Source organism: Lissotriton helveticus, chromosome 12 (genome assembly GCF_964261635.1).
Source record: "Lissotriton helveticus chromosome 12, aLisHel1.1, whole genome shotgun sequence".
Taxonomy (NCBI): Eukaryota; Metazoa; Chordata; class Amphibia; order Caudata; family Salamandridae; genus Lissotriton; species Lissotriton helveticus.
Genome location: NC_136073.1, coordinates 20,655,375 through 20,680,734, shown reverse-complemented (window position 1 = coordinate 20,680,734; position 25,360 = coordinate 20,655,375). Strand labels below are relative to the sequence as shown.

At 48.5% G+C, this 25,360-nt stretch overlaps 1 protein-coding gene across 9 annotated transcripts in view; it reads left to right on the top strand.

Moving 5' to 3' along the window:
• The window catches only part of LOC144798327 (nuclear receptor subfamily 2 group F member 6-like), a 768,088-nt gene that overhangs the window by 309,144 nt on the left and 433,584 nt on the right, over positions 1–25,360 (top strand). The window contains exon 15 of one of the 9 annotated variants that reach the window (XM_078669150.1): positions 5,678–9,081. The exons of the other annotated variants lie outside the window; for them this stretch is intronic. Coding sequence (XP_078525276.1) covers positions 5,678–5,858 — 181 coding nt within the window. The 3' untranslated portion in view covers positions 5,859–9,081. Of the gene's footprint in view, positions 1–5,677; positions 9,082–25,360 lie in introns of those variants that run through there. 9 annotated transcript variants of the gene reach the window in all.

The window sequence follows — 25,360 nt, the reverse complement described above, 5'->3', positions numbered from 1 at the left end:
GAGTGGTTTATTCACAATAAGTGTGCATGATAGTTTGGCCTGCTGTCTTGGGCTGGCCAAACAGTCATGCGCACTTAGCATGTTCTTCACTGGGCTGTAATAGACAGTCTGGGTGGAGAACATGTACAGGCCCCCAGTCCCCATCTGAGCGCTGAACCTCGCCACTCAGACCAATCACAGTGCTGCTGACAGCAGTGTTGTGATTAGCTTAGCGGAGCCTGTGTGCTTCCTGCTTCCTGGATTCGCCAGGAAGAGAATCAGTGACGGAGGAGAGATGGCGGCCATGAAAAGGTGTTTTCTTTTATATTTTGTATTCTTAAAACCCGCTGCTCCGCCACCCCTGTTTCCTGCCAGTCGCCATTGCCCGAAGCTCTGGCCCCATGTGACCGAATTCTGATATGTACATGGAAAGCACATGGGTGGGAGAAACACAGGGTTATGGGCAGAGGCAATGCCCGGACCCAACCCTCCAGGCACACTGTGGCTGGGCAAACAGTGCTACCCCAGAGGGTGCGCACCCTCCATATTCCTCGATCCGCATCCATCACACGCACCCCCACCCAGGCCTCCCAGAGATACTTACAGCAGGCGGTACATTCTGCGTTAAACCCTCCAGCATTGGTGAACCTTGGTAGGATTGTCAGGTTAATCGCCATTGTGGGGAGTTTAACTCATGATCTTTGTTCATTCACTGTGAAACACTGGCTGGAATCGTCAGGTCCGGCCTATGTATCTCCCCAACAAATAACAGAGGGTTCGTAATGGAGGCCAATTGAAGGCAGGCACCAGTAACTGGCACAGACCCAAAAATTGGCACAAACAAGTGCATCATTAAAACAAGAGTGCAGCTCCAAGTCTTTACTTAGCATCCTACTGCCAAGTGATGATGTCACCTAATATCAAGGCTGCATCTTCTTCAATTCACCTCTTTCTTCCTCCATCCCCACTTTCTGTCTCTTTATCCCATGAATACCAAGACTGCCTGGTCCTGATTCCACCTCATGCCTCTTTCTTCCTCCACACTACACCTCCTGTATCTTTATCTCTTGAATACCGAGGCTGCCTGGTCCTGATTCCACCTCACACCTCTTTCTTCCTCCACACTACGCCTCCTGTATCTTTAGCTCATGAAAGACGAGGCTGAATAGTTTTGAGTCCACCTAACGTGTCTTTGTTCCAACACCATACACTTACTGTCTTTTTTTTTTTTTTATACCAACTTTCTCCTTTCTCGCAGTTTTTGGGTCTCGCTGGAAATGCATCCGTAGGATGCATCCAGCTGGAGACCAGTAGCGATCACTCTGGGGGGAATGACGGACCAGAGGGTGCACGAGCTTTTTCTCTCCTGGATTCGTGTGCGCGAACTCGCACGTCGCGTCCCGCGCCGTACACATCGCAGACAGACACTCACTCGCTCACACACACACACCCCCTCCCCCACAGTCACACACACGCACTCCAAGACACATACACACACGCACGCACGCATACACACACATACACAGGCCGCCTCCCCCCGCCCGCCCGCGCGCGCGCGTACATGCTTCCCCCCCCGCCCGCCCGCGCGCGCGCGTACATGCTTCCCCCCCCGCCCCGCCCCGCCCCGGCCGCCGCTCAGCAACGCACTCACCGGCTTCCTCTCCTCAGCTGCAAGGCCCGGCAGCAGGACTCTTCTTCCCTCCTTCGCACCGGGGCGCAGGGTAGGCTCCTGCCTGCTCCGGTGCTCCAAACACGGCTCCAGTCGCGGCTCTTCCGTGGGAGGCGGGGTAGGCTCCCGCCCTCCTACTTCCTGTTTCCTGTTGTCGCGCCGGCCTGCCTGACTTCCTGGTCGCAGGCCGGCAGAGTAACGAGGATGTTTTGCGGTATTTATTTATTTATTTAATTATGCATTTTTATATAGCGCAGACTTTACCCGGAGGCGGTATTTATTTATTTATGTATTTATGCATTTTTATATAGCGCGGACTTTACCCGAAGGCGGTATTTATTTATTCATGTATTTATGCATTTCTATATAGCGCGGACTTTACCCGAAGGCGTCGGCAGCCCTGCCAAGTGTCACGCATCAGGCGTGACGCCAAGGCATTGCAGTGCTGGTGTCCGCATTACCGCAGTAAATGCATTCGTCACGCATAGTTAGGGACTCTGGACCACCGCCAGGCATGCTGTAACCAGCTGCAACAGCAAGCTGACTGTGCTATAGAAAACGTGCCTGTATCTGACTGTGAATAGATGGAGAACTGGAGCGCAGCGAAGCCTGTTGAATGAATAAATCATCGACAGCACATCCAAGCAAGGCTATCTTTTGCAGCTTGTCGTCGTTGTGTTTGCAAGGCGCGCTGCCCTGTGTGTGATTGCTGCATGCAGGGTAGTGGCCTCCTAGGAGGCGGGCGGCTGGTCTCTGGCCGCCGGCGGTATGCTGGGGTCTCCTTCCTGAAATTCGTGCCTTTTAGCATATAGGAAAAGAATTTGGGGTAAAATTTAGCGTATTCGACCTTTGACCCTCATTCATTCTTATTCTGTCTCGCCTGGTTATGTAGCACCCAGAGCAGCTGAACTAGCAGTTACATATTACGAAACATCAGATGCCTCCTGGAAAACTCGAGTTGTATTCTGTGCATAAGCAGGAGTCACCTTAATACAACAGCAAATGGTGAATAATTATGCATGGGGCATTGTTTCATTTTTCTTTTTCCTTTTGTTTTCAACAAAAGGGTGCATTTAAACATTTGTGTCTGACGCACTACCAAAGACTTTTCATCATTTATATTTTGAATTGAGATTGTGAGCGTTCTGCATCATCAGGTTTAAGGTTATAATTTATTGTTAATTTAGGCAGGAATCGCTGCATTTTGGGCTTTCTACAATTGTTGTGATTATCACTTTTCCTTTGCATTGTGCTTGGTCTCATTTTCACGTACTAAACATAGTGAATGAGCAGAGTATAACTGCAGAGAGTCACGTATTTCTTTTATTTCTTGGCTCAGCTTGCAGTTATGTGTTTCTAGATTAACTCCGCCGCATGTTTAAAATGATTGTTTCCACCTGTGTTGTTTATTAGAAGTTTGCTGACTATCACTTTGTTTGGAGGATAACTTTGTTTGTATTAGGGATAGTAAAATGGGCCGCTAGGTTGCCGACGTTGTCCTGAATATGCTGATTTCCACACTGGCTCTTCTCTCTACACAGGCTCAGGAACAAGCGTTACATGGGCAAGGTGGCACTTGTGCAAGTATCAAAGGTAGCCCGGAATACAGTACCACTGTGATCACAAAATTCTTAAGCACCCTGCAACACTGGGGATTTACAGGAATCCAAACACCAGCGTAAAGTACTCGAACAACAATGACGTCTGTCTTATAAATGTCACAAAAAAATGTTAATATTTCACTTCTGTTCTTGGATTTTCGTAAAAATACAACACATATTGCATTACAAATGCTATAGGTGTCACATTTGTGAAAGTTAAAACTATTGGCATTGTAAATGACAAAGCTATTACTTTAGCTATTACTATAGCTATTTTCACAACCAACACATAAATAAAAAAAATGTAATTCACAATACCAATGGCTCAAACTTTCCTAATGCGAGACCTATTGCATTGCAAATGCTTGTTTGGTCTTGCTCTCCCTTCTTTCTCCATTTTCTGCCTTTCCCTCTCTTGCTGCGCCTCAAAGTCTGATGATGAAAAATAAGACCTGGTCCCCAAAAATGTATGCTGCCGATCATCACCTGCAGCCATGTGCACATAACCCGTTTGTAGCACGTGCACCTACCACCAACTGAGGCCACTATTGTCCAATCGAAAAACAAAGTAAATATGTTCAAAGAAGAGGTCTGCAAACAGTACTTTAGTTGGTGCATGGCCCAATAGTACCAATATATATTGTGTGTTTTTATCTTTTGCAAAACATTTTTTTTTAGTTTCTAGCTTTAAGCCATAAAGTGGTAACTGTTTTATCAGTGTGAGCTTTCAAAGGCCACACACACTGCCCTGCAGTGACACCTAGTTGTGTATCATGGCCTTACATAAGATTCTAAGGGAGGGTACGGAAATATTACGAGCACAGGAAGGCCACCTAATGACTCATTATTTCACATAAGGATAAATAAGAATAACTCAAGGCGAGAGGAGCTACCAGAGCAGCAGAGACACCTAGGGGCAAGGTGTGAAAGTGTCTAAAACACAACAAAGAGGACCAGCATTTGAATCTTTTGTATAGCCACATGCTTTCGTCATTCCCCGTTGTCAGGCTGGGATTCCCTATAAATTTTAAATAGCAATAAACAATCAAATGGCCATAGGCCTCAATGACAGCGTTTGTTTAGTAGCACAGCCACCTCATGTGAAACAGTCCAAACTTCAGCTAGTGAGGTGAAGTTCTAAGCTCTCCTACTCCAACCAGAGGCCACCATAGCTTGTATTCCACAGCGCAATTTGTGAGTAGAGTACCTAATAATGTAGCCTCTGGCAGGAGAGGAAGGAGGGTTACGTGTGAATATATGAAAAGTACCAATTTATTTATTTATTTATGCGAAGGTGTCAGAGCGCTTCACAATAGGAACAGAACTGATACATGAGAACATTACAAGTGAGCAAAATACAAAAGCAAACGTTACATTAAATGAAGCAAAAATGACAATCGTGAGCCAACAAAATACAAGAGGTAGCAAACGGTGCATTACAAAAGTGACAATCGTGAGCCAACAAAATACAAGAGGTAGCAAACAGTGCATTGCAGGAGGAAAAAGTGACGTGTGCAGGTTACAAAAGCGTACAAAATAAACATAGAGGTATAATACTGCAATATATGGAGGACACTCAAGCACAAGAACAAACGTTACGTAGGCACTGGTGGCACTTGTGCAGGTATCGAAAACAAACAAAAGTAAGAGCTAGAAAACAGTGTGTTACAAGAGAAAGTGACGGGTGCATGTTACACAAGAGTCCCAAACACAGGTAGAAGGATAATACTGCAATAAATGGCAGACTCTCAAACCACTGGGAAGACACTTCCATAGTCATGTAAAGTAGATTTTTCAATAATTGAAGGGCTTCCTTCAGATAATAGAGAGGGCATGGATTACATTTGGAAGTGTCTTTGAAGGAGGAGAACTTTGAGGTCAGTTTTGAAGGCTTGGGAGGAGGCGGTGGTCCGGAGCTGAAGCGGAAGTGAGTTCCAGATTCTCACTGCGCTGCCTGAAAAGGTTTGGGCCATCGATCTTTCCTTCTTGAAAGTGGGAGGTTCAAGCAGTAGATTTTCCGCATTTCGTGATGGTCTAGAGCCTCCAGAGAGTTTCAGTTTATTCGCCAGGTAGCGCGGAGAAGAACTGGTGTTGCAGGTAAATAACTCATTTTATAGTACAGCAGGGACACATAGAGGCTAGTTATGGAATGGCGGTAGAAGGTTATGGAGATAGCAGAGACGTCTAGGTATGGAATTGCGCAGGATGTTATAAAGGAGGAAACAAATAACAGTGCAGCAGCGACACCTAGAGGTTAGGTGTTGAATGGCATAAGACCAAGGTGAGAGAGTAATCGGGCACATGTGGGGTCTACTTGAGCGCTTTATCTCAAAGTTTTTCAGATGAGGGCAGAGCCAGCCTCCCAATCCAAGTCGCTGGAAGATTCCATGAAAGGCTGACCAGACTATAATGTGTTTATTGTTTGCAGCAACCTTCTCTCGTCCTTTAAGAACTCAAGGAAGAAGCAGGCCGACCAGTTGTGGCAACTGGAGAAGCAGGTGGAGATGATGTCTGGGTGGCACCTGGTTCAAGCGCGGAACTTGCAAGAGAGAATCGAGCAACTGGAAGCGGGTCGTGCTGTGAGGGTCCAAGGCGAAACTTCACTGTGAGGCCTGCCCCAGGGCTAGAACTTTGGAGTAAACACAAGAAAGATAGGATGACCAGATTTTGAAAAACATAAACTAGGAAATTTCATAAAAAATATTAGGACCACAATTTTATATCAACCAAGAGGCAAAGAATGGATTGCATGCCAAAGCTCATCAACATAGAAACAAGGATAACGAGGCACTAACGAAACAAATTAAAAGCAGCTTTTGGATCAGTATTATGCATGTTAAATTGCTTTCTGATAAAAGCTGCTTACTAGTCCTGACTTGAAACACGCAAAACGTGCCTCTATCTGTTTTTAGTCAATCCTCTCTGAAAACCGGGACATGTGCTAAATTTGGTGAAATCTGCCGTAGCAGCTACTGCAAAACTGGGACTGCCCCAGCAAATCGAGGACCCCTGGTCACCCTAAAGAAAGAACTACCGGACGCTGCAGAAAGATGAGATATGAGCCCTCCTCGAGACAGATGAAGATACCCACAAGAATGATGGGAGTCAGTGTCATGCCTCGAGTTGGAGGTGTTAAGTTGTGTTACATTACAAACATCAGTATATTGCCTTCTACCTTTAAAATGGCATCCAGCCGATTCCTTAATCTAGATGCCCTTTTTGTACATTCTGAGGCTTTCAGCAATTTTGGTTAGTCAACACTTGTTAAATGTCTCGATTACTAATGCTTTGTGTTGGTTATTGTGAACGTATGGTGAGTCTGCTAAAGTTGTTTGTACTGTGTTTTGTGTACATATATTGTACTGATGGTCTTTGCTGTTCTCCACTGAGCCCGGTGGTTGTTTGGTCACTGCCTTACCTGTGTGCATTGTTGTATATGCAGCTTACTTAGGCAGGCTGACAGCTAGGTTGCAATGTTGTGCATGTACTGTGGTATGTTTTAGACTATTTGTATTGAATTGATTCTGTTGTATGTATGTTTATATGTATGTATGTATGATGTATGTTGCTGTGGTGAGGGGGTTCCTTTTGTGTTGGCACAGTTTTCACAACTGAATGACTCTGGTGCACTGTTCTGTAAGTGATGGAGTTCGCGACTCTGCCTTGTGTACCATTTTAGAAAAGTAAATTGTAAACGTAAGTATAAGGATGTTGTATAATGAGTATTGTTGGATTGAAGGTTCTTAAGGTATCTGATGGTTTATTACAGTCCATGGGGTAACCCAGTAACCCTCAGAACCTGGGAATTATCAAAAAGAACTACAAGTGCTTCTGTTGGGGAACAGGTTTGTGTTCCCGAACAGAACCACTTGTAGTTGGGGAACATGTTTGTGTTCTCCGACAGAACCACTTGTAGTTCTTTTTGATAATTCCCAGGTTCTGAGGGTTACTGGGTTACCCCATTGTCTGTAATAGTTCACTTGCGCAGGTGATACCTGCAAGGTTTAATTTTAATTTTATTCGATTTTACTTCATTAATTTTCTAAGATTGTGTCATTCTCAGACCTGTCAGATTTTCATATTTGAGCTAAGTCAGAAAGGGACAGGCTTTCCTATAGTGAAGAATATATCAATACATTGATACAAGACCAAGGAGAGTTTAACATTCTAGGACTAGGCTCGATACCGATAGACTCTACCCTCAACGAAAAACTTGCCAAACTAGAAAGGTTGGAGATAAAGGGGCAGATTTATGAGTTCTGGCGCATCTCTGCAAATCAGCAGGGATGCGCCAGAACTGATGCGTCACGCAATTCCCTCCTTGCGGCACCACAGATGCGCCGCATTTACAATGCGAGGCACCATGGTGCAAGGAAGGGCAGAGGCGTGACGCATCTTGTGGTGTACGGGCGGCACATTGCTGGAGTAGCGTCGCAAGTGCGACGCAACTCCTGCAATGTACAGAGGCCACCCATACATAACGTGGTGCGTCACTCCTTACGCCTGCTTCAAGCAGGCGTAAGGATTTGACCCAGCAGTGTCGTAAAACTGACTCAGTGAAATCTTGTAGATTTCACTGCGTCAGTTTTACGGGGCTTTCCTACGAGGGAACGCCCACCCTGCGACAGAACGCCCACATGAAACCTGACGCAGGTTTCATGTGGCGCAGGGCTTTACAACGTGACGCATCTGCCTAGATGCGTCACGTTGTAAATAGGTCGCAGGGATGCGCCACGTTTCCACGCCGTTGCGTGACGCAACGGCGGCGTAAACGTGGCGCAAGTCCGACATAAATCTGCCCTAAAGTGAATACGATCCAGATTACATGTTCACTTGCTCACTAAGTATTTGCAATCAAATATCATTCCCAAGGGCCTACAGGTCAAGAATGAACCTGCCATATTTATAGATATCCAGAAATTCAGGTAGGGCTTTAGCTTTGTAGCCAGCAACTGTAGCAGACACTGGATGGCCCTAGGGATAGAGACTGCATTTGAATACGTCAAGAAACTAGCACAGGAAATATCAGACTTAAAACAGGAGATTTTGGAGGACAGGGCTTTAAGCAATGCGACAGAGGCACTGGAACATGCAGAGAAGGCGATCAGTGAATTTAACGCTACCACCCTCAACAAGAAACTCAACAAATTAGGCAAAGACTTCCGTACCTATGATAAAAAAGTCACCTGCCCCAACTGAGCTGAAGAGTATTACCAGCAAGAAAGCCAAGGGTACTACACGAACAGAGGCAGACAAGGCCCAAGGATATTTGCCACATTCTGTGACTCTTCGTTCGGCAGTGGGTCAGACAGTGACTCGGATAGACCCACCACTAGTCACCCACAAGGTCAGGGACCTAGATACCAAGACGCACACGGTTTCTCTTCTTTTTTAGGAAATACAACATGGATGCACAACAACAGAGGGGGTGGGCAGGAACACAACTGGGACAGACCAAGAGGCTGGAACAGGGGAAGAAATACTTGTACACTTTATATAATATATCACATTGCAACTGATATCACTTTGTTCACGTACTTCACCTTAATTACATGTCACCTTTTTGAAAATTTAAACTGTTTATATTTGACAGCCAGTAAATGAATGAGTAAATATTAAGCATTGAAATAACTTTCGCTTTTGTGTTCCATTTTCCAAAAAGTTTTTAAAGCATTTACTAGACTTGTATCTTGCCGGCCATTGCCTTACATGTATCAAAGAAATGTGTTTGTGTTCCCCGACAGAACAACTTGTAGTTCTCTTTAGTATCTGATGGCAACAGGTTAAGGCATGTCACAATGTTGAAAAAATAAAAAGACATACTCAATCATGTGATGTGCACTAAATAGTTATTTTCCTTTTGTGGCTTACAACTACCTGCCTGCCGGAAGGAGGACACCACATTCTGCCTTTTGGGGTGCATGAGGACAAATGGTCTCCTGCCGACCAGCTGTTCCTACCACCAATGGGACCTCAGCATAATGTTATCTCACCATTCTGAGTGCAGCTAGTCAGAGACATTTTAAGGCATGGGCAAAGTTGACAATTGGCCAGGCCCCCCACCATCCAAGGAGCCCCCTCGGAAAGCGAAACATCTCCCTCTTCTTTGACTACCTCTAGCTCTGCCTATTTCTAGCTAGTGTCTTCTTAACAAGACATGTTTCATTGTTTTTTGTGTAACCTTTTCACTGAAAGGCTAGCATATGGTGAAAGCATTGTATGGTATCACGTGGCATCAAATTAGCAACAAAAAAAAATCTACGTTGTTCTGAACAGCCGCCCCCAAAATATGCCTTGCCCTCAAATCTTCAAGATAACATTGCGCCTTGTGGTATTCTTAAACAGAGTCGGTACCCACAGAACATGGCGTACAATTAGCTCCACCCTCCCACATTTGAGGAATGGCACCACCTCAGGAGAGCTCTTTACTCCACTGGGAGTCGGCACACCCGAATTGCCTCTTAATTATGATTTCCTTCACCTTTTTGAGGTGGTTAACTCCTTTTTGTCCTCCAGCGCCATCTGACTCCCTCGGCTAGCCTATGCGAGGATCTCTGACTTACTTTTGTATAAAATCAAAAGGACTTATGACCAGTTTCTCACACACAGCGCGCTGCCAACTATCCTGGAAAGCTTCTTCTTTATATGGCCGGCTATTGCTCAAGTTTGAACCAATCTCCCTGGACGACTTATTTTCCATATTGGCCAACTCTAAATCTGTGTGGCCCCTTGACCAATGCTCTCCCAACTGTAGTGTCCTGCGAGTTAAAAATGATGGAACCCTTTTGGTTCTTGATGGCCTTCATAGAACTGTGACGAAAGTGTTAGAGTGGAATACAATCAAGTTTGGTTTTGTTGAGTTTGCAGCTACACGCAGATGAATAAAAGATGTGTAATACTAAGCTCTGTAAGTGGCATAGTCATTGGTGGGTACCCAGGCTGGGGAGGATGCTACAACTGGTGACGAGTTGGGGGGATAAGTAATCCAAAGATCGACAATGCTTTCCCGGATAGTTTGTGGTAGTCCAACAAACTGCTCGTGCGTGCCACATGTGTTGCAGTCGAAGTACAGAACTGATGCTTATCGCATGTGCAGTTAAAGCACAACTCCAGCTGCTGTAGCGAAGTTAAAATCAACAAAAATATTGCAAGAAATATACATATCGGTGACCGATAACCTGCTGGTCAGACCGTACATAAAGATACTGCGCTGCTACGCGATATACAGTAGTACGTAATCCGGACCATTAATACTGAAGGCAGATATAACCAGGTTTTCAACGAGCAGCTATTGATAATCATGAATTCCAAGATAATGTTACAATTAGAAAGTGGTGAAGACAAAGAGCATGACAAGAGCCGCCTAAGGATAAAATGGGGAACATCCTTTACAACGCAACTGTTACAACGAAGTACCTTTACGACGCAACCATTACAACGCAACTTTTACAACGACTTGCGCAGGGGGGCGCTCTAGGATAGGGAATAGTTTCCAACACCTTCCCTACTATCCACGGGGACTGGAGTTGGAATAGTAAATTAAACTATTCACTATCCAGCGCCCCCCAACGCAAGTCGTTGTAACGACTTGCGTTGTAAAACTTGCGTCGTAAAGGCATGCGTTGTAATAGCATGCGTTGTAACGTCATACTTCCGAAAAATCAGTTAATTACCCGCCAGAACCTGAGTAAAGTGAGATGGTATTACCTTAGAACTAGGCACCACATCCCAGACCAAGCACAGGAGCTGTGTTTGACAAGTGTGCGATAATCAACACAATCTCCGAAATCTTAGTAATAGTGAAACACTGCTTTTCAAATGGAGTCAAAGACCGAGGGCGTCTTTCTGAAGATCATTAAGGATGATCCAGAGGCCAGTACGTCCCAAGCCTTTAGAGATGGCTCACACAAACAGGTTCAAAATGAACAGCCACAGGAGCTGAAGAAAGCTTCACCCTCAGTATCAACCACTTCCATAAATGGCTACAACGCAGCTGCTTTCCTGAAACCACCACCACTGTTCAATACTGCCACAAAGCAAAATATTGGCGATAGATGGACTGCTTAGATAGAGGCATTTGATGATTTCATTGATGCACTTGAAGAGACTGATAATAAAAATATTTTCAAATATCTCAATATTCTCCAGTATTGAATCTTTCATAGATTCACATGCTTGTATCTTCCCCGTCGTCATGGTGGGAGTCTCACAGTAACAGAATGACTATAGCAGTATCATAGAGTAAAACACTGCATAGATAGTCCCATAGGGGACCATAATATTTGGTTGCCAAACCTCCCCATTATTTGGACCAAAACTCAGCCAATCAGCTGCCAGCCCTGTCATCACACTCCCCAGCAGAGCCATCATACCTCAGATTTCCAACCGCCTTCGTGTGAGAAGGAGTCTCCCTGAGCTCTGCTCATTTTTGTTTCTGTGAACTTTTCACCTTTTCAACTGAAAGTCTTCTCTATACTGGATTAAGGTACTTTGTTACTTACTTTACCTACAATGCCTGAAAGCTCTAAAAAGAGGCTGTTCAGGCCCTGCAGATCCTGTGGAAAACCTAGATTATATTCTGAGGATCCACATAAGGACTGTTTGTACTGCCTCCACCCTAAACATGTCCCTAAGGACTGCAAGCACTGCAGAACCTTCTCAGCTAAAATCTTGAGAGACAGGGAGGCACATCTATTACTGTGGCTTCAAAAGAAGAAGGCTACTTCAGATTCAGACTCTGAGGAAGATATTGATTCTCAGTTGTTGGACTTTGGCCCTTAGGGCAGGTTCACCCCTAGACTTTTTGCTTGAAATGGTGACCTGGAGATGGTGATTTTTGGATTCTGCGCACTTTCACTGTGTCCCAGTGGAAAGTGCGTGCGCGCTCTGAGTGCATGTGCTGAGCTAGGCCTGCCCGCCCATAGGAATGCATGGGGAATGTATGTGTCCCTGGTAGTTCCTGATGCGTGGGGTGTACAGGCTTGAGTCTGGTATGTGTGAACTCGTGAGAGTGAATGCTGCGAGATGGTGTATGCAGCATGTATGTGTCTAGTAGCGAAGCGCCATTTCTAGACATGGCTGTACGTGTGCTGTGAGGGTGCTGGCGTGTGATTGGCTGGAGCTGGCTGGCATGCCAGGCTCCAGGAAGTCTGGATGGGTCTGCCCGGTGGTGAGTGGGAGATTAGCATGAGTGATGTGTGGGAGGAGTGTACCTGTGTCCTGGATGGGCTGGGTTTTCCCCACACAATGCTGGCTCCGCCCCCCTGTGGTGTGTCTAATGACCCAAGCCCTGCCAGTGAATAGAGAGGGTGGTTGAGGTAAACAGAGTACTCAAGAACCAGCTGCGACTGGATCCGCCCCCACTCTGCACCCTTGAACAAAGGAATGCACTGTATAAAAATGGGGCTGTGTCCCCACAGATGTTGTTCTTTTTCCAGGATCCAGAGGGGGCTGTTGCTGCTGCTGGGCCAGAGGACCGCCACTTGGGGTGTCTCCCTGCCTGGAGACCCAGTGTGCTGGCTCTGGGCCCAGCCTTGCCCCCCTGCCTGCCCAAGGACTTGCTGGAACTCTGCCCTGCTTGCTGAGGGCACCTGGGAGCGCTTTATCCTGTTTGTAGCGCTAGGAGCGCGCTTTATGCCCTCTAGCGCTTGGAAGCGCTTTGTTTTTGATTATAGCGCTTGGAGCGCTGTGATTGTCCGCCTAGCGCAGGGAGCGCTGTAAATTGCCTTTTAAGCGCTGAGGAGCGCTTTGCCTGCCTAGCGAGTGCCTACCTCGCTTTATAATTGATTAGGAGGCCGGTGCCCACCCGGCATTGCCCAGGTCCGTGATTTATTTGGATCACGAGGGAGCCCACTCCTCGGATCATGGGAGCCCGCCTGCCTGCCTAAGAAGCGAGCCGCCGCGCTGCCCGCGGCGACCCGGAAGTGTTTGGGGGTCCGACCAATCCCAGCGCGGCCCAGGAAAGGCCGACCGGAAGTCCCGCCTTGTAGCCTGCGTCCCGCCCCCGGGGCTCCCGAGGACGAGGGAGAGCCCCGGAGCCCAGCGAGGAGGAGGGAAACCAAGGAGCAGCGCGAGAGGATCCGCCCTGCAGCCCAGACAGCCGGTGAGTGCAGGGGCGGTTCCGTGTTGTCCTGCGAGCGGCCCCCGTTGAGGGAGGGGCCGCTCCACAGAGAGGAGCCCCCGGACCTTCATCAGAGCCCGGTGGGGCTGAAGTGCTGAGCTCCAAGTGCCCCACGTGGTGAGGAGCCGAGAGGGGCTCAAGGCGACCCCTGCTTGGTTCCAGAGTTCCCCGAGAGGAACTCCACCGCCCGCATCAGTGATTAGGAGCTCCAAGACTCCATTGTTGTTGCGAGCCCAGAGGAGGCTCAGGGGGCATTTGCAAAGTTGAGTCCCCCGTGAGGGGCTCCACCAAGGCAGCATTTCGTGTTTAGAGCCCAGTGAGGCTCTGGAGGGCCACATTTATTTCTTAGGGCCCGGAGAGAGGCTCCAGGCGCCAAAGTGGTTGTGAAGGGCCCAGAGAGGCTCTTGAGCCCCCACTGTTGTTCTTGAGCCCTGGCAGGCTCAAACATTGTTGCACCAGTTGCCCAGCACTTTGTGGGCAACTGCTACGTTTAGGCCCCCCTGACTTTGGACACAGGGCGTCCTAGCCCCAGAGAGGCCAGTTGGCCTAGGGACAGTCACAGGTGGTGACTTACGTGAGTTTGGCGCAACTGTACTTTTTCTGCACCTCTGAATGTATTGTGATGCATCATGTGTTTTCCTCCCTTACACCTCTGAATGAATGTTATGCATTGCATCATGTGTTATGTGCTTCCACCCCCACAGGTATTGTGATGTGTATGTGGTTGTTTTCTCCCTAGTACAGGTGGTGCTAGTGAGGTCCTGGTTACCAGTGATTACTGGTTGTGTGCTATTTTGTGCCATATTCTATGTACTAAGTGCTATTTCTGAAAGTGCTACTTCTGATTCCTGACAGTGGTCCAGGTGGCCCTGTCTTGTAAATAATCCCTTGTAAATTCTGCCCGTGCCTCTGGCACATTGTAAAGTGTGTGTTTTATCTAATGTGTTTTGGTGTAATACAAAGGCTATTTTTATATAACCTTGTGTGGAGTTTCCTTTGTGGTGGGCCCTGGGAGTTGTTGCTGGGGTGCATGCGCAAATACTTAACTTACATCGCCTCCAAGTTTAGCCTTGCTGCTCGCGCCACGTTACCTAGAGGGTGAGATGGGGTTATCTTGGCGTGTAACTCCCTTGCCCTGACTTGGGGGTGGTGGTCTCTGACTGACTTTGGCGAAAGCCCTGGCCAGCCGGGGATCCCATTTCCAACATTGGCGGCAAGCGGTGAGGATAAGGATTTGTGTTTGCCTTGTACCTTAGTAGCAGCTGGCTGCACCACAAAACTCTGCATTTTAGATGACCACATTTTAGGGGATTGTTTTTTTTGAAGTTTCATATTTTCTTCTCCTGAAGAGTGTCATTTGATAATTGTGTTCAGTACATTTGTCCCCCGCCCTGCTTCCAGAGTTTGGTACCTGTGTCGCTTTTGGTCAGGTTGAGAAGTCAGGGGTGGTAGAAACTGCCTTACCGATCCGAGGGGAGGGTGTGTGTGGATGAATAGTGTGTTTTCCTGGATGCATGAGTATGAGTTCTCTTTGATAAGGAGAGTGTGGAAGTTTTGGAATTGTGTACTCTTACTTCAGATTGCTAAGTCCCCTGTGTTGCACGTGTCTGTAAGCATCTTGCCAAGATGGAGTCTGCTTTTAATGTCTGGGGTCTGTTTTTGCATGAACTGAGAGAGTTTTGCGAAGAGAGAGACATTGCAGTGAATGAGTCAGACACCCAGTCCCAACTTAGGGGTAACCTGATCCAATGGCAGAAGGATGACTTGGAGCGTGAGCACAGTGCGGAGAGGGCCCGGGTCTCACACCATGAGGGTGGTGGGTCAGAGGGGAGCCCTGAAGAGTCTGAGGAGGAGGAAGAAAATGATAGCACAGGGACGCCAGCAGATAGTGAGGACCCCATAGATAGGGAGTCCCTTGCTGGGTCCAGCGTAGGAGGCAGCGCCTCATCCCTTTACCTGTCCCCAGAGGAGCTGGAAGATAGGAGGAGAGAAAGGGAGCACCAGCTGGCTTTAGAAAAGCTCAGGTTGGAACATGCCCAGGCTATGGCACAGCTGGGCATTAGAAAGCAACAGCTGGAGGTTAAGAAGCAACAGCTGGAGACCGAGAGGGTCTTAGCGCAGGACAGGATAGAGGAGGCTGAGAGGGCCGCCACCAGAGGCAAAGTAGCTCTGGAGGGTAGACTATCCCCTGCGCGCAGTGTTGAGTGTCTGGATCCCCCAGGGAGGGTTGAGTCCAGTGGTGGCAGCTATTTAGATTTCAGTGTAGGAAATCCCAGTCCCAGTTCCCCCAGTCTGGTACCTGTTTCCCCAGAGGAAGAGTTAAGGGTGAAATTCAGGGGCAGTAGGAAGCTGCCTCACCAGTCGTGGGAGAAGTTTGAGGATGAATGTCATGGAGCACTGTGGGCTTGGGTAGAGGTTCACACTGACTCTGATTTTGAGAAACTGTTTGATATGATTGTCAAAGAGCAGGTGCTCAGTGGTTGTGTCCAGAGTTGCGCCAACACCTGTTGGATTATGGGTCTCCTTGTCCAGAGCAGCTTGCCGCGGAAGCAGACCGCTGGGAGAGGGCCAGAGGTTCTCTAGAGTCCCTAGTGAGTGACTCCAAAAGTAGTGGTTCAGGTATCCTCCAGCCCAGCGTGGTGGAGGAGGCTCAGTGTAGCCCAGCTAGGTCCCAGGATAGCGAGGAGGGTGTAGGGGCTCACTGCCTGGCTCAGTGGAGCAGGAGTGAGGGGGAGACCGAGGTTCCCCAGACGCCCGAAGCCCTGCCTCAGGACTTGGATGGTTTCTTGAGGGAACACCAGGTTGGGGACCTAGGCTGTCCTGTTAGTCCATTTGAGGAGGATCTCCTAGTGAGTAGAGGACCTGGAGTGTCTGTAACCAGAGCTCCTGTGGTTCTAGAGGCTGGCAGTACCGCTCCGGTAGGGAGGGTACAGGAGTCCAGCGTGAGGAGTGATTGGGGGATGAGTGTCCCAGTGGATGCACCAGTGGACCAGGGACTAGCCAGTTGGGCTAGATCTTCTTGGAGGGACCCGGGTGGTGCCACTTCTGGTCTGGGGGATCGTCACGCACTGTCAGGTGGACAGAGGGCGGGAGATCTGCGCCAGACAGACAGTCACACAACAGATGTGACATTTGTTAGCCTCAGGGGGATGGAGTGTAAGTCCCCAGAAGTCCTGGAGTGCCAGGCAATTGTTCCACCGAAGGTTTTAGACCAGAGGTTGGAAGGCCAGGTTCAGGGTCAGCCTGACCTGAAGGGTAGGACGACTGTAATCAGTGTCCTGACCGGTTCTTCTTCCAGAGGAACTTCTCCAGGTGGGAGAGGGCAGACCTCTGGAAGGGGGTGCAGAGGGTGGGAGAGCCCACCTCTGACCCCGGTGTAACCTGAGTGGATAAGCCCTGGGTTGGAATGGCGTTCTAGGTGTACCCCTCGCCGGAGGAGGAGGAACCCTAGGAGAAGAGGTAAGGGGAGGAGAGCCTTCCCTGAGACTCCTGGTCCGCCTGAGGTTGTAGGCCCTAGGCTGGAGAACCAGTGGCAGTCTAGTCCTGTCTTGCAGACAGGAAGAGTGGAGAATGGCTCCTATGTGCCAGGGGTTACTACCCCCCGCTCTGCGAATTGGCATGGACCAGTGGCACCTGGGTGGCCCAGGGCCTGGTCCTGGCCGCGGACAACTTGGGAGTACCAGTGGGGTAGCCCAGTTGGTCCAGACAGTGTGTTTAGAAGGAATCCCATGGGTTCACCGTGGCGTAGAACAGGAGGGTGTCCCTGCAGTTGCGGGCCTGCGTCCGTGTTCTATCGCCCCAAGCAGGGAAGTCCATCACGGTGGTGATTGGTCTCCCCTGCGTTTTGGCTGGAAGGGGGTTATGTTGGACTTTGGCCCTTAGGGCAGGTTCACCCCTAGACTTTTTGCTTGAAATGGTGACCTGGAGATGGTGATTTTTGGATTCTGCGCACTTTCACTGTGTCCCAGTGGAAAGTGCGTGCGCACTCTGAGTGCATGTGCTGAGCTAGGCCTGCCCGCCCATAGGAATGCATGGGGAATGTATGTGTCCCTGGTAGTTCCTGATGCGTGGGGTGTACAGGCTTGAGTCTGGTATGTGTGAACTCGTGAGAGTGAATGCTGCGAGATGGTGTATGCAGCATGTATGTGTCTAGTAGCGAAGCGCCATTTCTAGACATGGCTGTACGTGTGCTGTGAGGGTGCTGGCGTGTGATTGGCTGGAGCTGGCTGGCATGCCAGGCTCCAGGAAGTCTGGATGGGTCTGCCCGGTGGTGAGTGGGAGATTAGCATGAGTGATGTGTGGGAGGAGTGTACCTGTGTCCTGGATGGGCTGGGTTTTCCCCACACAATGCTGGCTCCGCCCCCCTGTGGTGTGTCTAATGACCCAAGCCCTGCCAGTGAATAGAGAGGGTGGTTGAGGTAAACAGAGTACTCAAGAACCAGCTGCGACTGGTTCCGCCCCCACTCTGCACCCTTGAACAAAGGAATGCACTGTATAAAAATGGGGCTGTGTCCCCACAGATGTTGTTCTTTTTCCAGGATCCAGAGGGGGCTGTTGCTGCTGCTGGGCCAGAGGACCGCCACTTGGGGTGTCTCCCTGCCTGGAGACCCAGTGTGCTGGCTCTGGGCCCAGCCTTGCCCCCTGCCTGCCCAAGGACTTGCTGGAACTCTGCCCTGCTTGCTGAGGGCACCTGGGAGCGCTTTATCCTGTTTGTAGCGCTAGGAGCGCGCTTTATGCCCTCTAGCGCTTGGAAGCGCTTTGTTTTTGATTATAGCGCTTGGAGCGCTGTGATTGTCCGCCTAGCGCAGGGAGCGCTGTAAATTGCCTTTTAAGCGCTGAGGAGCGCTTTGCCTGCCTAGCGAGTGCCTACCTCGCTTTATAATTGATTAGGAGGCCGGTGCCCACCCGGCATTGCCCAGGTCCGTGATTTATTTGGATCACGAGGGAGCCCACTCCTCGGATCATGGGAGCCCGCCTGCCTGCCTAAGAAGCGAGCCGCCGCGCTGCCCGCGGCGACCCGGAAGTGTTTGGGGGTCTGACCAATCCCAGCGCGGCCCAGGAAAGGCCGACCGGAAGTCCCACCTTGTAGCCTGCGTCCCGCCCCCGGGGCTCCCGAGGACGAGGGAGAGCCCCGGAGCCCAGCGAGGAGGAGGGAAACCAAGGAGCAGCGCGAGAGGATCCGCCCTGCAGCCCAGACAGCCGGTGAGTGCAGGGGCGGTTCCGTGTTGTCCTGCGAGCGGCCCCCGTTGAGGGTGGGGCCGCTCCACAGAGAGGAGCCCCCGGACCTTCATCAGAGCCCCGGTGGGGCTGAAGTGCTGAGCTCCAAGTGCCCCACGTGGTGAGGAGCCGAGAGGGGCTCAAGGCGACCCCTGCTTGGTTCCAGAGTTCCCCGAGAGGAACTCCACCGCCCGCATCAGTGATTAGGAGCTCCAAGACTCCATTGTTGTTGCGAGCCCAGAGGAGGCTCAAGGGGCATTTGCAAAGTTGAGTCCCCCGTGAGGGGCTCCACCAAGGCAGCATTTCGTGTTTAGAGCCCAGTGAGGCTCTGGAGGGCCACATTTATTTCTTAGGGCCCGGAGAGAGGCTCCAGGCGCCAAAGTGGTTGTGAAGGGCCCAGAGAGGCTCTTGAGCCCCCACTGTTGTTCTTGAGCCCTGGCAGGCTCAAACATTGTTGCACCAGTTGCCCAGCACTTTGTGGGCAACTGCTACGTTTAGGCCCCCCTGACTTTGGACACAGGGCGTCCTAGCCCCAGAGAGGCCAGTTGGCCTAGGGACAGTCACAGGTGGTGACTTACGTGAGTTTGGCGCAACTGTACTTTTTCTGCACCTCTGAATGTATTGTGATGCATCATGTGTTTTCCTCCCTTACACCTCTGAATGAATGTTATGCATTGCATCATGTGTTATGTGCTTCCACCCCCACAGGTATTGTGATGTGTAGGTGGTTGTTTTCTCCCTAGTACAGGTGGTGCTAGTGAGGTCCTGGTTACCAGTGAATACTGGTTGTGTGCTATTTTGTGCCATATTCTATGTACTAAGTGCTATTTCTGAAAGTGCTACTTCTGATTCCTGACAGTGGTCCAGGTGGCCCTGTCTTGTAAATAATCCCTTGTAAATTCTGCCCGTGCCTCTGGCACATTGTAAAGTGTGTGTTTTATCTAATGTGTTTTGGTGTAATACAAAGGCTATTTTTATATAACCTTGTGTGGAGTTTCCTTTGTGGTGGGCCCTGGGAGTTGTTGCTGGGGTGCATGCGCAAATACTTAACTTACATCGCCTCCAAGTTTAGCCTTGCTGCTCGCGCCACGTTACCTAGAGGGTGAGTAGGGGTTATCTTGGCGTGTAACTCCCTTGCCCTGACTTGGGGGTGGTGGTCTCTGACTGACTTTGGCGAAAGCCCTGGCCAGCCGGGGATCCCATTTCCAACATCAGTCATCAAAGAAGAGGAAGTCTTCTGCTCCTGAGGAAAAAATAGATCCAAAAAAGCAAAAGACCAAAGAAAAAGAAGCTTTTTCATCTTCTTTACCTCAAACCCCCTTAAGAAAGTCATCTGGTTCAAGGGAGGTGTCTTCTGCTCCTTCGTCTAAGGTAGGAGTTTCACCGGCTTTAATCCCTGTGAAAACGGCAACGATATCGACGACGACAGCCGCGTCGACCTCGACGACAAAGACAACATTGTCAAAGAAGGGTTCGTCGACGATCCCGTCGACGGGAAGATCAGCGTCGACACCATCGCGACCGCATCGACGATTGCCTCGACGACAGCCTCGTCGACGTCATCTTCGTCGACAGCTCCATTGACGTCGACATCATCGACAACGATAATTCGAATTTCGTCGATGGGAACATCGTCGACGGGAACTCCGTCGACGACACCTTTTAAGTCTCCGAAGACGAAGTCATCCGCATATTTAAAGTCCTTACCACCGTCGACGGGCTCGTCGACGGCGAAGAAATCTGTGGATTTTACTAGCTGGACTAAGATTTCACCGCTGCCACCATCAAGTCTGCTGGAGATGCAGTCAGAGGATGAGGAATCTGGAGTAGCTTATAGTCCTTCGCAGCTTCAAATAAAAAGTCAGGACACTGACGATGATGAGTACCAGGAAGTTCAAGAAGTGTTTTCTTTTCAGGACCGTCCAGTGACTGAAAAGAGATATGAGTCATTTCAGCATTCTTATGATTATGAGGAGGAGGAGGAAGTACAGCAGGAGGTAAGAGAGGAAACTGTTTCCATGCCAATTTCTCTTGTAACGGATCTTCGCCATATGATAACCGACTATTATCGTCGATTCCCAGAGGCTAATGCTCCAGCTTCACAGCCTGTATCCAGTCCAGCTCAAGTTCAGGTAGCTCAACCCCAGCCTCCACCTACACCATAAATTAAAAAAATTAGATCACCCCCTGTTATTACTATTAGAGATGATTTAATGGACAGTGACAGACCAGAAGAAGGGGAACTTCTTCAGGAAAGTCCAGTTGGGATAAAATGGGATCGATATATTATCCCTACTACGCCTTCTCCATCGCCGTCTCCAGCAAATTCCCCTCCTCTGGATATTGGAGGATTCCATGATATTATGGAACAGGCCTCAAGAAGATTTGAGCTTCCGCTTCCAGTCCAAGAAGCAGAATGTTTTCTTTATGATTTTAAAGAGGAGTCTAGAAAATCTATCCGATCAATCCCAATTATAGACTTCATTTGGAATGAAGGTTTGAAACTGCTGAAAAATCCAGCTTCCGTCACAGCCTCGATGCCTAGGATAGATAAAAAGTATAGGGCACCAGAATCCTCTCCGGCGTGTTTAATTGGGCACCCACGGCCAGAGTCAGTGGTGATGCAGGCAGCACAACGCAATTCAAAGATTCCGGTTTCAACAACTGCAACCCCTCCAGACAAGGAGGGAAGGTGTATGGATGGAGAAGGAAAGCGTTTTGCTGTGTTAGTGGCAGTAGCGATTAGAGCTGCAAATGTGTTAGCCCTCCTCAGTAGATACAATTGCGAAATGTGGTCGGATTTAGCTCCATTGTTGTCACATTTGCCAGAGGATAAAAAGGAAGAGGCAGCCGCCATAATCCAGGATGGTTCCAGAGCAGCATCTGAGTCTGTATATATAGCAATGGATATGTCTTCTCTTTCATTTCGTCAAATGGCAGTGGCGCTGGCGCTGCGAAGACAGGGATGGCTTAAAGCCACTTCGTTTAGACCAAAAGTCCAAGCAAAGATAATTGTTATACCGCCGTTCGACTGAGAAAATCTGTTCGGAAAGCACATCGATGAGGCCCTTCAAGGCATCAAGGCTGACACCGACAAAGCGCGTGCATTGTGCTCTCTGCAACAGGGGAGGTTTCAGTCCTTTTGAAGGAGGGGGTCGAGAGGACAGTATTCTCAAAGACAACCATATAAATCAGGCAGACAGCCTTACAATCAGCAGGGCTATCGCCAGTTTTCAAGTGGACAGCAGTTTTGATCCTCAGGTACCTCGTATGAGCAACAGTCAAAAGGAAAATCTTCGGCAAGAGGCAAGTCTCAACAGCCTACTAGAAGACAGTGACTTCAACACAGCGCCCGCCACTTGTTCAAGCTCCAACAACCATTATCTGGCTCTATTTTATCACGAATGGAAGTCTGTTACAACAGACAAATGGGTATTGGACATAATTCATCAGGGCCATACCCTGGAATTTATACAGAAGCCTCCAAATCGACCTCCTATTCTCAGAAAGCAACTGCACCTGTCCGCTCTCAAAGCAGAAGTTTTATCTCTCTTGCAAAAGGAGGCAATAGAAGAAGTGGCACGTCTTCAACGGGGGAAAGGCTTTTATTCACATTTCTTTCTAATAAAGAAAAAACGTACGGGGAAATGGAGACAGGTAATGGACCTGAGAAGTTTGAACAAATTCATCACAAAGATATCTTTTTGCATGTTACCCCTTCAGGAAATTCTCCTTCTTCTCTGCACAGGAGACTACTTGGCATCCCTGGACCTCTTAGATGCTTATTTTCACATCTCGATCCATGTAAGTCACAGAAAATTCCTACGCTTCATGGTGGCAGGGCGCTACTACCAATTCAAAGTCTTACCATTCGGTCTGAAATCAGCCCCAAGGGTTTTTACGAAGTGTATGGCGCCAGTGTGAGCTCACTTAAGACTTCAAGGCCTCCAAGTCTTCCCGTATCTAGACGACTGGCTCATAAAAGGTGCTTCGCTTCAGGAAACACAGCTCTCTCTGCAGTGTTGCATGGATTTCTTCAGTCGTCTGGGTCTAAGAGTCAATCTGGAAAAGTCATGTCTTATCCCATTGCAATCTCTTCAGTTTCTGGGAGCCGTGCTCAACACAAGAGAAGCGAAAGTGTATCCATCAGAGGAACGCGTACAAAAGATAATAAATCTGGCTTCTCATCTTCAAACATGAAAGTTCACTTTGGTGAGAATCTACAAGTCACTATTGGGGATGATGTCTTCTTGTATCCCCTTGCTTCCCAATTGCAGGCTGCACGTGAGGCCTCTTAAAGAGTTTCTGGACAAACAGTGGATTCAATCTCAAGGATCCTTCAAAGACCGAGTGTCTATCTCTCCTCAGATAAAAAAGGCCCTGTCATGGTGGACAATCAGAAAACACTTAACAAAAGGCCTGCTATTCGAACCTCAGCGTTACAGTTATGTAATGATGACAGACTCATCTCTGCAAGGTTGGGGGGCACATCTCCAAGAATTAGAAATACAAGGTCATTGGTCAGAAGAAGAAACTCATCTTCACATCAACCTACTAGAGTTAAAGGCAGTGTTCCTGCTGGGATTACAGGCGTTTTTACCCAGGATCAGAGGTTCCACGATTCTGGTCAGGACCGACAGTATGACTACCATGTTTTACCTACTAAAACAAGGGGGCACAAGGTCGGAACTTCTCTCAAAACAAGCGCAATAACTTTGGAGGTGGTTGCAACTCCACAACATCTTGCTGCAAGTTCAGCACCTTCCGGGGTTTGAACAACATCAGAGCAGATGCCCTCAGCAGATCTCCAAATGTTTCCCACGAGTGGGAATTACTTCAAGATCAACTTCTCCAAGTCTTTCGCCTATGGGAGACCCGATCACTGGACCTTTTCGCGTCTGTTCACAACTCAAAAAGCAAGCACCAAGCAAGCAGATTTCATCACAAAGGATCGAGGGGCAATGCACTTCAAATGTGTTGGACAGGGATGTTTGCATATGCCTTCCCTCCATTCCCTCTAATTTCAAAAGGGATTCGGAAATTGAAATCGGAACTGTGCCAATTAATTCTCATAGCCCCAGCATGGCCAAGACAGGCTTGGTTCTCCGATCTCCTCAAGCTGTCAGTGGCACCCAGGATTCAGTTCCCACTCTCTCAGAACCTGATTTCATGAACAAAGTTCAAATTCTCCATCCAAATTTGAAATCGCTCAATTTATCAGCATGGAACCTCATGAAAATGAATTTCAATCTTTGAATATTTCTCAGGAATGCCGAGATATTCTCTCCAAATCACAGGTAATCTCTACAAACAAGACCTATACGGCAAAATGGAGGAGGTTTTGTCAATGGTGCGCTTCCCAAAATCTTCATCCCATTAATATCTCTTCAGAACAAATCCTACCTTATCTTTTGCATTTGGCTAAAGCGAATCTTTCACATGCTTCTCTAAAGGTACATTTGGCAGCTATCTCAAGATATAGAAGAGATCCTAACCGTCCATCTCTCTGGTCTCAAAGAGTGATAAAGAATTTCTCAAGGGACTTTTCAGAATGTTTCCCCCAGTTCACCGTCTAACAGTCTCATGGCAACTTAATACGGTTCTGGCACAGCTCATGAAGTCTCCTTTCGAACCGATACATAAAGCTGATTTACAATTTTTCTCATGGAAGACGGTGTGAGAAGTTGGCCTGGTATATGATGTTCACTATTCTAGTGAACACCTTGCACAAGTCCAAACAACCCTTATGGTGATGGTTGTAAGTCAACCTTATAGACCAGCTATCCTAGTGGTAGCGTGGACAGAACAGTCTTAGGTTAAAAGACTCTTGAGGGCGTGTAAAGCCAGCTGTTTTACCATGTGATACCCCTTGAATACCAAATGAAAGGACACCACACAGGATAAAATATATATGTATTTATTTACTAACACACTGCTCTGAACTCTTTATGAGATCAGAGGCAACAGCACATAACAAGTTACTCTTAGAAATACTTTAAATAGCACAATTTATAGTTAGGCCCTAGGGGCGCATAAAACCATATACTAAGTAAGTGGTATAAGAACCACGTCACGAGAAAAGGAAAGGCCTAAGGCCTAGAGAATCGCTGGGGCTACACTATCTGACCCTTAGTTTAGGAGTAGGAGGCCCACAGGAGGCGCGTGCAGTGTCTTTACACACACGCGTGAGTCAATGTTAAGTCAATGGGAACTTAGAGTTTAGAAAAAGAAGGATTTAGGACACTTCCGGGCTAGCTAGAAGGAAACAACTAAAAACCTAGACACTTGGATAGTCATAACCCTTGGGAGCACCGAAGTACTCGCGTTACCTCACCCACAGGAAGCGGGTGCATAGGTGTGAAGCTGTGTCGGGTTTCGCCGTTGAAGTCTATGGAGCCCGGGAAGAAAGATGCTACAGGCGACCAGGAGGAAGATGTCCGGGTGGATCCAAGGGCGGATCGAGGATGAAGAGGACCTGAAAGCAGAGGGGACAGCGTCTGGGTCACTAGCCAGTGACCGGGTGGAACCAGGAAGGAACCAGGCGACATCGTGGAGCAATCGGGTGCTGTCATGAAGCTTGTCTCTTCAGCTACGCGGACCAGGAAGTGTCGAGGACAACCAGATGCTGGACAGGAGCTGTCCCACGAAGGTTCTCGCAGATGGAGGGGTCGACCGTCGGATTGGAGTCAACAAGCCTTGGCAAAGCCAACCCACGCAGGATACAAAGAAGGCTTCCGATGCAGACCAGCAAGGTCTGAGGTGCCTCACCTTTGC